General features: G+C 47.9%; 1 protein-coding gene across 2 annotated transcripts; it reads right to left on the bottom strand.

The window, feature by feature from the left end:
- Positions 1–619: 619 nt before the first annotated feature.
- On the bottom strand, positions 620–14,882 carry MYOC (myocilin). 2 transcript variants are annotated; one of them, XM_030875480.2, is made up of 3 exons: positions 14,254–14,882; positions 3,616–3,741; positions 620–2,002 (listed from the first exon to the last, which is right to left on the bottom strand). In XM_030875480.2, the coding sequence occupies exons 1-3, from the start codon at positions 14,765–14,767 to the stop codon at positions 1,218–1,220; spliced, it is 1,425 nt and encodes a 474-aa protein (XP_030731340.1). In that variant the 5' UTR covers positions 14,768–14,882; the 3' UTR covers positions 620–1,217. The 2 variants fall into 2 exon arrangements, with proteins under 2 accessions (XP_030731340.1, XP_030731341.1); XM_030875481.2 differs by lacking the exon at positions 3,616–3,741.
- Positions 14,883–15,529: the final 647 nt, after the last annotated feature.

The raw sequence follows: 15,529 nt of genomic DNA, 5'->3' as shown, positions 1-15,529 counted from the left end.
TGGCTTCATGCACTCTGACTTCTGGGTTTTCTAGGTTTTAAGAGTTTGCTACCAGTGGAGTAGAGTGGTAATACCCAGTTGTTATGGGCTGAACTGTCTCCCCGCCACTTCATATGTTAAAGTCCTAACCCCCAGTACCTTAGAATGTGACTGTCTTTGGAGCTAGACCTTTAAAGAGGTATTTAAATTTAGGTAAAGAGGTAATTAAATTCCTTAGGTCTGCTCACCTGAGGTTGTGGCTTATGAAATTCATACCTGTGACAGCAATCTTAGAACCAAATAAGAACCAAATAAGAACCAAAATAAGAACCAAAATAGAGCTAGGGTGAAAGAGGGTAAGTTGGAGAAAAGATGAAAAGATTGTTCGAGAAGGACCAAAATCACCAGGAGATGGGCGTAGGAAGGTATGGATTCCACTGTTTGCCTGCTGTCATCGTGGGTGACACCTCAAAACCAGGCATAATCCTCTCAGTTACACACACACACACACACACACCCCCCGAAATTTTAGCAGCCTGTAATCATACCTCCCAACCCAAAGGAATTATCTGATGGTTGGAATCTGTACTCTTCTCTCCAGCAAAGTATCCCACAAAGTTCAAGGAGAATATTGTGTAAGATTATTTTATTTCACGGGGCAAAGTTGCTGTAATATCCAACTGGATCCCACCTGTAGCATTAGAAGCCACCTGTAGTAAACACATTTTATATATGTTCAGCGCTGCCGCAATAGCTGTTCCTCTGCCTTTAGGAGTGCTGCTTGTTATTATAGCTCATGGTAATCAGGCAACATGCAAGAGCAGGTGATGCATGGAACAGGTTCCACGTAGGGAAACATGTTTTTCCCAAACTATTCTCCAAACATATGTTATTTAGCCATTGAGGGCCATTTATTAAAAACTTTGTGGTTTTCATGAAGAAACTACTATGCATTATAGCTTTTGCCTCAAATCACCAGAAAACTTAAACTATTTTGGTTAAATATCCCTTTAAAAGCTGACAGAAGAAAAGAATATCTATTATAATGTGGAATCATCTAAATCCCCAGACTGTTATTCCCGCCCAGTTGGACATGGTGACCATGCACATTCTTCTGGGTTAATGCAAGCTTGGAAAGCCAGAAAAGCTGCATGGGCATGGGCTGGCTGGCTGGCTTTCCCCTCAGGAACCCTCAACATCATTTCCTTCTGCCTTTTCTGCTAGCGCTCGGCGGCTTTTCACACCTGGGAGAGCCTGATGTCATAGGTGACCATGTTGAAGTTGTCCCAGGCAAAGAGCTTCTTCTCCAGGGGGTTGTAGTCGATCATGCTGCTGTACTTGTAGCGGTTCTTGAACGGGACCATCAGGGCCTTGCTGCTACCGGTGCTGGTGTCGTATGCGAAGTTGACGGTAGCATCAGGCAATGAATAGCTGCTGATGGTATACAAGGTGCTGCAGATGATGAAGGCGTTGGCCACCGACTGCTTACGGATGTTAGTCTCCCAGGTTTGTTCCAGCTCCAGATTCTCTGGGTTCAGCTTGGAGAGGACAATGGCGCCTTTGGCTGCCTCAGTGCTGTAGATGACCCAGAGGCCTGTCTCATCTACTGCCAGGTCGATGTCTGTGTAGCCGCCCCAGGAATAGGGGAACTGCCCGTGGTAGCCGGCTCCAGGGATTTCCTTCTCAGCCTTCAGCGTCTCGGTGCGCAGCTCGTATCTGATCACCGTTCTGGACTCCGCCCCCTGGAAGTAGAGGCTGCCCTGGTACACCACGGCGCCTGTGCTTTCCAGCGGCCTGGGCAGCACGTGCACCTTGGAAGGGTAGCCCTGCAGGAATTGGCTGATGAGGTCATACTCAAAAACCTGGCGGATGTCTGTGCCCACTGTGTCGATTCTCCACGTGGTCTCCTGGGTATAGGGGTAGGCGGCCTGGGGGTCTCTCATCCACACGCCGTACTTGCCCGTGAGTGTTTCAGCTGTTCTCAGAGTGACAGGTTCTCCTACCCAAATGAGTTCTCCACATCCTGGTGAATTAAAACAAATACCATGTAGCCACCATCTTTCCACAATGTGGAATCATGGCAGAGCCGGTAGAAGTGAGAACCCCAGAGACAGACCGTCTGGGTTTAAACCGGGCTTTGCCACGCATCACCTTATTTTGTCACTTATTGTGACTTTCAATAAGTTACTTTGCTCTCTAAGATTCAGTTTTGTGATTTATAAGGGGAGATAAGAGTAGTGTTTTGGGTAGTAGAGCTGTGGTAAGTTTTAAATGTAATTATACATGTTAAGTGCTCGGTAGAGAGTAAATGCCCAGTAAATTTTCTGTGATCACTATGTGATATCAGAGTACAGTTGACCCTTGAACAACATGGGTTTGAACAGTATGGGTCCTCTTATACGTGGATTCTTTTCAATAAATACTTCTACTCAGTATTGGTTGTAAAGATGAAGGCTGCACAGAGGGCTTCACACTGTATTTGTAATATTTGACTTAAGCTGGGCAACGTCTCATGATGTTCATTGCATTACTGTTTATGGCTTTCATGTCTGATTTATTTCATTATTATAAAAAATGAGACAATAATCAAGTCATTATAATAATCTCTATAAAACAAGTTTTTCAAGCCCTTCCCCAATGGACTACATACTTCAGCCATCATTTTACTATTTTTTTTTTTTGTGGTACATGGGCCTCTCACTGTTGTGGCCTCTCCCGTTGCGGAGCACAGGCTCCGGACGCACAGGCTCAGCGGCCATGGCTCACAGGGCCAGCCGCTCCATGGCATGTGGGATCTTCCCAGACTGGGGCACGAACCCGTGTCCCCTGCATCGGCAGGCGGACTCTCAACCACTGCGCCACCAGGGGAGCCCCAGCCATCATTTTAATATAATAAAATCTCAGTATGATTTTTTAAATGAAGAGTTGGTTGAAAAACTTAAATTTGATCGAATCACAATAAACCTCTGTATTTTAATGGGCATCTCAATTTCCTTACAGAAAGTGGAAACTCTTTGTTGCCCATATCTCGGAGAATCATATTCTGAATATCTCAAAACTCTCCATCCTCATGCATGCCCTCTGTACTAGCAATAACTGTCAACAACATGGATAGTCACTGTCTCTGAAAGACACAGCCCTTGTCTTAAAGTCAGGCTTTCAGGGAACACCTTTCAGAGGGTCAATTGTACTTTTCCTAAATACCCAAAGTTCAGAAAAGGTACCTTTAGTAACAGACACTATACTGGGATGGTCCATGGTGTCTCTCTGTCCCCAAGATAAAGATATGAAGGATCTACTGAAAAATGTTGTTTTTCAGGTGCAATCAATTCTATATGACAACCAAGTGGGTGGAACAAACACATCTCTCATCTTCCCTCAGTGCAGCCCAGTCCCCATCCCAAGTGTAGGTGATAAGATACAGAGCTTTGCTAGGGAAAGGCCAACATCCTGCCAGTGTGCCCTGGAAAGGGAGCAGAAAGGGGCTTCTGTTCCTCTTCCCCTTTCCTGCCTCTGCTCCCAGGGAGGTTATTTGTCCACCCCACTCCCCCATAGTGGGCTGAGCAACTCTGAATGCAGAGCTAGACACAGATAAAGACCACATTGGTACAGCAGAGGAGAAACTGAACTCCATACCAGTGCCTCCCTCTTCACTCCTGGGTTGACCAGATGGACTCTCCTTCAAGATTTGGGAAGCAGGAACCTCAGTTAACTCTGACTTCAATTCCTGAAAGTCCACGTTCTCCAAATTCCATTTAGAAACTATATTAAAAGAAAGAGGCAAAACTACTGTGAGGAAAAAGGCCTAAGGATAGACTATGTTGAGAATGGGATTTAAATAGGCTTCCAAAGGCATGAGGATGTTTGAGATTTGTTTTAAGATAATAAATGGGGTTCAGGGAGGGGGAGGGACAATGAAACAAGATTGGGCTATGCTGACAACTGTTGGAGCTGGGTGATAGATATGTTAGGGTTTGTATTATTCTCTCTACTTTTGTGAATGTTTGAAAAATTCCATGATAAAAAGCTCACAAATAATAAATTGCATAGCAATGTGCCTAGCACAGAGTAGAGTATTCAAAATAAAGTAAGCTTGTACAAAATTAAAATAATTCCCACTAGAAGGTCTGATTTATGAGTAGGTGAGGTGTGATGCAGGGATATTGAGAAAATCCTTAGCATTTTCTGGGACGCCAGAAATTCAACAATTAACAATTCTCTGCCTGACTTAGGTGTTTTTTTCTCCTGTCATAATGCAAATGTTCCCGTAAGAAGTAACATATTAAGCTTTAACGTGCTCGGCTGAAATATTCTGTCAGATCCCTTTCCAAGACCATTTTAGACAAGGAAGAGAGTGTGCAGGTTTCCTACAGGAATTTGGGAGATGGTTTGAGCCATGGAGAAGGGAAGAGGTGTGGATGACACTGGTTAGACGTTAAGTCATCACAGTGTATCACATGTTGCTACTTTGACTTAGGATCATGGCATATAGCAGCCCTTGAATACAAGGAAAAAGCACAGCCACAGGAGCAGCTGTTTTAAAATGCAGGTTGGATTATGGTTCAGGTATGATGAGGCCAACAGATCAGGAGACAATTGCCATTAAAAAGATAGCTCGTTATACTCACTGATCCCTAGAGGAGGGGGGACCCCACCCCATAGAGGGCCACACGGTGAAGCACCAGGGTTCATCAGGAGGGAGGGGGAACATGGGTGAGAGCTTTATTTTGATTTCCAGGGGAAGGAATGAGTGAGGCAGGGTAAGCAGGTTTAGGATTGGCTACTCTGAATAATTTCTGCAGGCTCTGAAGCGTAGGAGCTGTCCCCAGTTGTCTGGTACCTGGCCCGCATTGATCAGGGCAGGAGAATAGTCGCCCTGAGTGTGAGACCCGATGGAGGAGGGGTTGGGGGTGTAGGCATCGAATTGGTTCATTTGCGTATGAAAGGTATGCTTACAGGTGAGCCATTTACCATCTTTAAGAATTGGCTAACCCTCTGAGGGGCAGTCCCTCCTGTTATCAGCAAGACCCAGATGTCAAAAGATATGCTTAAAACATCGGCCTTTTCTCTTGCTGAACGTCTCAGGCAGTCTGACCTGGCCCCCAGCCCAGCAGAATAGCAGGGAGGGCAGTCAGGGCAATGCCTGCGGCTGGGCTCCCACACAGCCCAGAAAGTCAGGAAGACATTCTGTGTCTTTCATCACTTGTTAGCTTAACTCTTCTAAATTCACCTCTCAGGCAATGGAACTCTTAACCCTCCTGGATGTGCCACATTTCATCAATCTTCAGCCGCACATTCTTTCACATTTTCACATGTCTGGAATCAAGGTACCCTCTTATAGTCGCTGGTATTCAGCTTAGGTGAACTACAGTACTAGAAAAGGCTCCTATAAGGAGGTAGGGAAAGCACCCAGCTAAGAAGCGCTAAGGCTTGGGCTGGGCCAGGGCGCTGGGGTTGGCCTTCAGGTGTAGCCCCTCCACCTCCCCTCCCGACCCCACAGCAGTCTCCACCCCTGCCTTTCATGCAGGGGCCTGGCCTCCAGGGGAGTGTTCAGCTGGCCTCCAGGGGAGTGTGACTGCCCTGGAGGGGGTGCGTGCTCACACCCTGGGACGTTCCTCAGTCTAGACTGGGCCGGGTGACTGGTTATGAACTCTAAGCCAAAACGTGTAGCCAACTGAGGTCATCCTAGATATGCACTCCACACTCCAGGGGTAACTGGGAGTACCCCTAGCGATATGGAAGGTCTTCGGTGTCCGCAGCCTTGGGAAGCTGTTTATCCATCCTGTCAGCCAGCCCCTCTGGAGCACCTATTAACGGTTAAGACTAGATGTGGAGAAAACAGGTGAATAAGATACAGCTGGTCCATGGTTCCCTTTAGGAATGGATAATCTGGCAAAGTCCTCTTGGCCAGGAAGTAACATGGGTTCATTCCAGGCTACTTTGGGAACCAGGATCGGTTGGACCATCCAAACAGTTGCTGGAAAGTCCTGGGAAGTTAATTTGGTTCCTTGAATCTCCTTCTCCCTGTCTGAAGAGCTGTGGAGGTGAGGAAACACCTCCGTTCTTCCCTCTAAAGATTGCCTAGACCTAGGAGGGTACCCAAGGCAGAGGCTGCTCTACTAGGTCAGATGTAGGTTCCCTAGACCAGACCAGTCCGGGACCTGCGTGGGCAGCATGCGAGAGGAACAGGGTGCCCAAGGTCCCCTGTTCTTCTGTGCTGCCAGGAATAGGTAAGTGTGAGGAAGCCCCTTCCTTTACGAGGGGCTGACAGAGCTGTCTTCAACCGTCCCAGCCTCCTGAAGCCCAGGCCTCTGCCCTCTGTCTGCCTCTCCCAACCACTTGACTTATCTCTTAGGCCTAAAACACAAGGAGAGAGCCCTGACTCCTGGCTGTCAGAAGCCACCACCCCCTGCCTTGCCTATGCAACCTCTGACACTGACCAGAGGCTCATACACTGTGGCCGTTTCTCAAAGTCATGTCACTGAGCGAGTTCCCTGAGATGAGCTGTTTTCCTTTCCTTTGTACCTTTCCTTAGACCACTGTTCCTCAGGATAATTCAAACTTTGTTTCCATTAATTCTCAGAACATAGGAGCTGGTGTCAAGTAACGTGAAGTGAGAGAGAAATACTGCAGTGACATCTGTACCAAGCTGCAGAGTTCCCTCACCCCACCCCAGCTCCCTGCCCTTCAGCTCCTTGACTCGCAGTTGCCATCCATCAAGGGCTACTGTGAGCCTGCCCTCCCCTGCACCTGGCTCCTTCCTCTGTGCCTCTGATACAAATCGTTTCACTCTGTGAGTGTAGCTAGGATGGTCATATAATTCAGTGAGAAATTTTACTGAAAAGAAGATGTATATTGAGAAAAGTAGAGGCACACACCTGCAAGTCAGTGAGAAGAAAATTCAGAAAAATGGGGGACTTCCCTGGCGGTCCAGTGGTTAAGACTCCACGCTTCCAGTGCAGGGGGCTCGGGTTCAGTTCCTAGTCAGGGAACTAAGATGCCACATGCTGGTGCGGAAATGCCCTCTCGGGAATTCCCTGTAGGTCCAGTGGTTAAGACTCCACACTTTCAATGCGGGGGGCGCAGGTTTGATCCCTGGTCGGGGAACTAAGAGCCCCACAAGCCACGTGGTGTAGCCAAAAGAAAAAAAAAAAAAAAGAAAGAAAGGAAAAGGCCCTCTTTAGCCACAGGGAATAAAAAAAAAGTGAGGGGGAAACAAACCCAAACAGGCATTTTCCCAGGTAACTTCATTGAAGACATTTAAAGTACTGGCACTGAAATACTGAAAAACAGCTTCTTTGTGAAAAGAGTTTCAAAGCAGTTTTATATAAATTATTTATGTGATCTGGTGCCTTCAAAAGTTTTAGAGAAATAGAATAAGGCTTTAGAACTGCAGTCTACCCCTAATTTAACTATTGCCACCACTTAATAAGTGCCTCCTATGAGCCAGGTCCTGTGCTAGGCTTTTGCTATCATTACCCCTATTCCACATAACAGTCCTAAGAGGGAACGTTATGATCTTCGTTTTGCAGAAGAGGAAGCTGAGGCTCAGAGAGGTTAAGTTACTTGCCCAAGGTCACACAGCTGGTAATTGGTGGGACTAGCACTTGAACCCACGTGTGCCATCGTCATGGCAGTTGTGAACCTTTCCACCCTGTGGTGGGGATGTGGGTCAGTTATAAATGTACTGCCTGTCAGTGCTGAATGCACCCTTCCATAGATGCTCTCTCAAAAAAAGAGACATTTCTCCTTTAAAGTGAGTATGATGTTAGGCTTTCTCAGTAGAGGGCGCTAGAGGGACACAGTGGTGGGGGGGGCGCCCAGTCTCCTGCAGTGTCCCGCAGGGGCTGGGCTGGCAGCAGGAGTGTGAGGACATCTGGTGGAGCTCTGCCTCAGGCACTTGCCAAGGATGTGGTTCTTCTGTGACCTTGCAGCCTCAGCCTGGCCATAACGTTTCCACGACCCTCTCAACACCGCACCCAGAGTCCTTGCATGGGGACCGCCGTGCTCTGCAGACCTCTGCAAGCCCCTACGCTGGCTCTGCAGGGCTCCTGCAGCCTTTCCCAGACTCAGGAGATGTCCATTCCACCGCCAGCCTGGGCTAACCAGCCAGCGTCTCTGCTCTCTGATGGGCTCAACCCCACCTTCCTCAGTGATGTCGGAACCCATTCCAAGTTTGTCCTTCCTCTGTACCCTCCCTCAGCCCTAGGGTGCCATGTGGGGTTTATTTTATCTCATAGTTGCTCTTTCATCAGTTAATTCTTTATATTGAACATCCCTGACTTAACCTGCTATGTGGTATATGCCTCCTGCTTGAACTGAGACTGCTTCCAGAGGCTCTACACTGCTCAGCACCTCAGGGGGTGACCCACTCCTGGAGTTGACTCAGATTCCAGTGGGTGACTCATACACACACCGCTCCCAGGCGATTTTCCCAGAGAGACATCTTCCCGTCAGCTCTTCCTCCCCTACACGTGCCTGGCTGGTGCCCAGTTCCTTTCCTGGTCCCACCAAGGTCCTCAGGGCTCTAACCAGGGGGTCTTTCTCCCTGGCCCCCTAACCCCCAAACCCTTTGCAAGAACCACACCTCATGTGCTTTCTTTGGAGTAAACAAGAATCACAATAAAACATAACGTTGTGCTTCCCTGGTGGCGCAGTGGTTGGGAGTCCGCCTGCCGATGCAGGGGACACGGGTTCGTGCCCCGGTCCGGGAAGGTCCCGCATGCCGTGGAGCGGCTGGGCCCGTGAGCCATGGCCGCTGAGCCTGCGCATCCGGAGCCTGTGCTCCGCAACGGGAGAGGCCACAACAGTGAGAGGCCCGTGTACCGCAAAAAAACAAACAAACAAACAAACATAGGGTCAGGGAATGGCTTCCAGAATGACTGTAAGGCCAGTTCTCAGTTGGCAGGTGGATTGGTTGGAACACCTGGCAACGGTCAGATTCCAAGAGTAGAGTCGCCTGGCGTAAGAAGCAAAACCTGTGGGAGAGGATGCAGAGCCCAAAGGAAGGGAAGCCGTTGCGTAAAGGGGCCTGGCTGAGCCAGAAGTCATAGTTTCCTAATTCAGTCCTGCCATGTACCAGCTGTGTGACTTTGGGCAATTACTCAATTTCTCTGAGCCTCAGAATTCTTAGCTCAAACTATAAATGAAATGATCCTCAGTAAAAATGTAACAAAACTAAAATTTCTCTGGAATGTTTCAAAATCACTCAAATTTCATTCTGAATGTGGGAGAAAAACAAAAAGAGGTTATGAAAAGATTAAGGACTGTATTGTATCAGACAGCTAAAAATTTTTAGGGCTTTTGTTTGTTTCTATGAAAATTCAGTCCTTCTGCGGTTGAGAAGTTCATGTCTATTATAAAATTTTGGAAATATTTTCTTCATGCTCTGTCCTATTTATATACTTATGTGTAGATATATAAGCAAATGACATTGTAATGATTTTTGTAGTTATTTTCTATCACTGCCTGAAAAGTTAGGTCAGTATTATATACACGAAGAGGATGAAGAAAAAGAAGGGTGCCAACATAATCACAGGTTGTCGTGAATACTCTAGAAGGTGAATATTAGCTAGCAGACTACTGTCCTGGGTGCTGCTCCAACATATACTGTCTCTGGAATCAATGCGTGTTACAGAAATGATATGTACACGTCGACATTTTGATCTATAAATGACATTCTTTTTTTTTGGCCGCACTGGGTCTTCGTTGCTGTGTGCAGGCTTTCTCTAGTTGTGGTGAGCGGGGGCTACTCTTCATTGCTGTGCGCAGGCTTCTCATTGCAGTGGCTTCTCTTGTTGCAGGGCACACGGGCTCTAGGCACGCAGGCTTCAGTAGTTGCAGCATGTGGGCTCAGTAGTGGCGGCACGTGGGCCCCAGAGTGCACGGGCTTCAGTAGTTGCAGCGCATGGGCCCAGTAGTTGCGGCATACAGGCTCTAGAGTGCGTGGGCTTCAGTAGTTGTGGAGCACGGGCTTAGCTGCTCCATGGCACGTGGGATCTTCCCAGACCAGGGATCGAACCCCTGTCTCCTGCATTGGCAGATGGATTCTTAACCACTGCGCCACGAGGGAAGTCCCTATAAATGACATTTTTAAACAGTAGTGGAGCTCAAGCAAAAGAAGCCCTTCGTAGCTATAATCCATTTACTGGGTGGTCACTCAGTGCCAGGCACTGTGCTGGATGCTTTCCTGCGTTACTTCTAATTGGGGGGATTATTCTCCCCATCCTGTAAGTGAGGAAGTGAATCTGCAGCACTTGTGTTGAGCAACTCTGGTGCCCCTCCCTGCATATCTTGCCCACCTTTTTCTAGCCATTGCTGTGTCAACCTCTGCAAGAACAAGCCTGGTGCTCACATCTGTGGATCAGGGAAGTGCAATATACCCCATGGGATGATCCTTGGCCAACAGAGTATCGGATCTGGGAAGGAATGCTCCCTTTCTCTGTTGCATTCTACACAGATTCTCAGAAGTCTTGATGGGGTACAGCCTTTGCTGCCCACCATGGGGACCAGTTGAAGAAGGGCCCTCCCCCACTGCCCCATGCTGGTTCTCTTTCCTTCCCTGTCACACTCTCCCCTGTCCCCGATTCTCCTCCCTGGGATCGTGGCCCATACAAACACTGCACACAAGCCCTCATCCCAGGTTCTGTTCTCTGAGAGTCCAAAGCAGACGAGAAATAAAGGGGAAGGTGGGATTTCTCTTGTGACGCTATAAGCAACTCTAGTTTCTCTTTTCGTAATCTGTATTTTCTATTTATTTAAAAGATTTAAAGATTTCTAGACATTTCACTACAGAATTATTACTACAACATCTTATATGCATATATTATTTCAACTCACACACACACACACACACACGTATAAACAAGTGACTTCCATGATTCTAAGGACTTTTTTTTTTTTTTTTTGCAGTACGCGGGCCTGTCACTGTTGTGGCCTGTCCCGTTGCAGAGCACAGGTTCCGGATGCGCAGGCTCAGCGGCCATGGCTCACGGACCCAGCCACTCCGCGGCATGTGGGATCTTCCCAGACCGGGGCGCGAACCCATGTCCCCTGCATCGGCAGGCGGACTCTCAACCACTGCGCCACCAGGGAAGCCCCCTAAGGACATTTTTTTTCTATATAATAACTACACAATAAAGAAGATGGTGGTGACAGTTCGAATTACAGGTGGAGTCAGGAAAAGTCCACCTCCTCAGGCCTTTCCTCTGCCCACTCGGCCTCACTAAGCCCTCAGTCCCACACCCTCCATCCCTCAGTTATTGCCTCTCCTGCCTAAAGCACACCTACACCTGAATCCCAGCCGCACCAAACACCCCTTTACTCTCAAATCTAGGACCTTGAAGCACATCTTTTGTTCCAAGCGCTCTTTCCCTGATGTTTAAATGTAGCTTTTCTGTCATTCATCTTTAGGTTCTATAAACTAGAGGTCACGTCAGGGTCCTGAAGAGCCACTGAACATCGGGGGAGGGGCTTGAATTCTAGTCCTGGCTCTGCCACTAGAGGGCTGGTGACCGGGAACCTCTGAGCAGCCTCTCTGGGCCTAATTTCCACATCTGCACAAATGAGCCAGAGGCATCAGATGCTCTCGAGGCCCCCTTTCCAGCTATACATTCTTGTACTAATGTAATTTCCTGCTCACGAAAAACCCACTGCTAGAAAAGAGCTTCCAAGTCTGTAGTTCACTATAATGGGCTGTTGTCTTTATTTCAAAAGTAGAGCAGCTGGAAAGCACAAAAAGAAATATAAAATCAGGGCTTCCCTGGTGGTGCAGTGGTTAAGAGTCCGCCTGTCAATGCAGGGGACACGGGTTCGAGCCCTGATCTGGGAAGATCCCACGAGCCATGGAGCAACTAAGCCCGTGCGCCACAACTACTGAGCCTGTGCTCTAGAGCCCACGAGCCACAACTACTGATCCCACGTGCCACAGCTACTGAAGTCCGCGTGCCTAGAGCCTGTGCTCTGCAACGAGAAGCCACCGCAATGAGAAGCCCGCACACTGCAATGAAGATACAATGCAGCCAAAAATAAATAAAACAAATAAATTTTAAAATATATGTATATAAAATCAGAGAACACACTTGAATAAATTCCCAAAAACTTGTTAAATGACCACAAGACAATAAAAAAAATGTTTCCTCTATTTTCTCTCTCTCTCACATACACACACACTCTCTCTCTCTCTCTCTCTCTCTCTCTGTTTCTGTCTCTCTCTCATGGGTTCTGTTCATTCAGTTAACAGTCTGAAATACGTAATGCCTCATAACACTTCTATTAATAATGATTCTTTCATTTGTGCTCAAAGACTCAAGTTCAGCAAGTCTCAGCACCATCACTGCTCAGCTGTTCAACCTGGGATCCCTTGGCATCTTGTGACCTTACTTCCCTTCATTGTAGAATTTAGAATTGGATCTTTTCCAACTCTATCAATACAGGATTTTAAAAAATCCTTTATACCTTAGAGTCATTTCATTTGAACCCTACAAAAATCATTATTCACAACAGGAATTTTCATTGCCACGTTATGGGTGAGAAACCAAGGTGCAGAGACTAAATGACATGCCCGAGGTCACACCCAGGCACGGACCCTTGGGTTTTCTGGTGTCACATCTGTGCAGATTTTGCCTTTCATGCAGAGCCTCTTTAGAAGATAATTTCCCTTCATTTTATTTTGAAGATTTTTCAAAGCTTTTGAAAAGATAACAGATAGTACAATAAATCCCCCATGTGTCGTTCACTTAGATTCGTCAACTGCTAATATTTTGTCACATTTGTATCATTTTTCTTTCTCTCTTTATATATTTACAGTCTTTGTAAACCATTTGAAAGTAAACTGTAGACATTCTGATGCCTCATCCCTAAGTGCTTGAGTATGTATCTCCTTAGAACACGGATATTCTTCATAACCACAATACCATACCTCACCCAAGAAACTGAACACTAATCCAATAACACAACCTGATAAGCAGTCTATATTCAAATGTCCTCAAGGATCCCAAACCTGTCCCTTGTAGCTTTGTCCCCCTGGATGCAGGGGCCACTCCAGCATCATGTACTGCCTTTGGTTACTACATCTCTACAGTCTCCTTTAATCGAAAACAAGGCCCCCACCCCCAGCTCCCTTATTTTTTCTTTCTTGATGTTGACATCTTTGAAGAGCCCAGACTAATAGTCCCCTAACTGGATTTGCTTGCTTGTTCCCTCATGATTGGAAAACTTATTAAACAGTGAATATTTGGGAGCAGAGTTTCACAAAAAGTGACACAAATACTTTCTTCCCAACTACTGGGAAGAGTGTCCCTCCTCCCTCAGTGTACACTCATGGACTCACCTGGCAGGGACCAGGATGAACAGAATGACATCTCAGGTAGCAAAAGCCACTTCAAAGTGACTTAAAAGCAGAGGTTCTCAGATTGGACCAAGAGCAGGAAAATTTCCAAAACAACATATTGAGGGAACCCACACTGGGTTGCTGCCTCTTTATTTTGCCCAGGAAGGACACTTAAAAAAAAACCCTACCACCTATCATCATTTCATAAATCTATTGTCATTTCATAAACAGAGGTCATTTTAACAACAAAAGGTAAGCGTCAACAATCTCTGAACAAAGACTCACAAAAGGACAGTTTTCTAAAAAGGATAGTTGGCAACTTTCTACTGATCCTATATATTTGCATCTCACCTGGTCTTTATATTTCTCATTTTGCTATGGATTGTGAAAACTGTCATGGGTAGGCACAAGAACTCAGAACCGGGGCTTCCCTGGTGGCGCAGTGGTTAAGAATCCGCCTGCCAATGCAGGGGACACGGGTTCGAGCCCTGGTCTGGGAAGATCCCACATGCTGTGGAGCAACACAACTACTGAGCCTGCATTCTAGAGCCCGTGTGCCACAACTACTGAAGCCTGCGCGCCTAGAGCCCGTGCTCCGCAACAAGAGAAGCCACCGCAATGAGAAGCCTGCGCACCGCAACAAAGAGTAGCCCCCACTCGCCGCAACCAGAGAAAAACCCTCACGCAGCAATGAAAACCCAACGCAGCCAAAAAATAAATTTAAAAAAAAAATAATAAAAAAGAACTCAGAACCACGAACCTCAACAGAACTCTTGGGAGCTGACTCACTAGCAACATGTGAAAGTGATTGCTTTGCCCTCCCTAATTTGTCTGACTCACGCTAGATGCGTGGTCTCCAGGAGAAAGGAGGGGGCAGGAAGGACAGGCCTGGCCACCTGTAACAGGTTTCCGTGAACCGTGCCACCTTCACCCCATGGTGTTACCTTCCTTGGAGCCTGGTGGCACGTCCTCAGAGGTGCTGCGGGCCTGGGGACACAGGCCCCTCCTCAGGCTCGCTACCTCCTCGCTACTGCTTTCCAACCTCCTGGCCAGATCCCCGTTCTCTGCCTCCAGTCGTCTCTTCTCCTCCTCCAGAGCTGACTTGTCACGGACGAGGTTGCTGTAGGCTAACTCCAGCTCCTTCTGCAGCCCCTCCTGGGTGTCCCAGGGCGTGGCAGCCTGGCCCAAGGTCAGGCGATGGAGGAGGGCCTCCAGGTAGCTGAGCCGGGCTTTGGTGGACTCCAGGGCCGCGCGCTGTTCGCTGCTGTCTCTCTGCAGGTCCTGGATGGCCGACATGGCCTGGCCCTGCTCGAGGCAGCTGGACTCATTGGGGCTGGCCACGCTGAAGGTGTACTGGCATCGGCCGCTGCGGTCGTTGGCCTTCCGGAACTGTGCTGTCCTGGCACCCACACCCCATACCAGACAGGCCAGCAGCAGCAGCAGCTGGACAGCTGGCATCTCGGGCCTGCAGTGGCAGCAACGTGCACAGAAGCCCTCAGAGCAGCCGCTGGACGAGGCTCCCTCTGGAACTCTCCCCTGCGCCGCGAGGTGTCTGGCTGGGTGGCCCGGCTGATTCCTGCCCTGGCTGCACAGAGGTTTATATATACTGGGGGAGGCAGCCCTGCGTGGGGGGAGGATGATGCGGTCACGTGAGGCTGGGTGAGGCCGTGCACAAGGGGGGGCGCTGTTTTCACACTGCCAGCAAGAGTCTTAGAAAATGACCTTCCAGAAGTCTGTTTTGAATTTCTTTTAAAAAAGAATGTCCCACTTTATGCACCCCACATCCCCATAGCAGGCCTTATATCCCCACCCTGTTTTCCCACATACACTCACACATACCCACCTCATTGAGCATGACTACTTGTGTGTCCGTTTCAACAAGGATTTATTTCTAGTTCCTATTTCCATTACTCTGCAAACTTTATTGAGAACCTGCTCTGTGTCAGGCACTGTTCTAGAAAACGGGGATACAGCCATACTTAAGACACAGTCCCTTTGTCCCTGTAGCAGTGACGGAGATGAATAACAGCCAGGCAGGATACAAAGGCAGCATGCCGCCAGGCTTAAGGGAGCAGCAATGCTTTAAAAGCAGTTAGAAGCAGAATTCTTCCCCCGCCCCTCCCTTTAAAACAAATGTGGCTGTATCTTTGGGAAGACGTTCCGATTCTAGTCTTGCTTCTCAGGTGCCAAGGTCAGTGCTAGCCTCTAGACTAGTTCTCA

The sequence above is a fragment of the Globicephala melas genome, chromosome 1 (assembly GCF_963455315.2).
Source record: "Globicephala melas chromosome 1, mGloMel1.2, whole genome shotgun sequence".
Taxonomy (NCBI): domain Eukaryota; kingdom Metazoa; phylum Chordata; class Mammalia; order Artiodactyla; family Delphinidae; genus Globicephala; species Globicephala melas.
The sequence above is the reverse complement of the archived record's forward strand: the minus strand, read 5'-3'. Positions and strand labels throughout refer to the sequence as shown.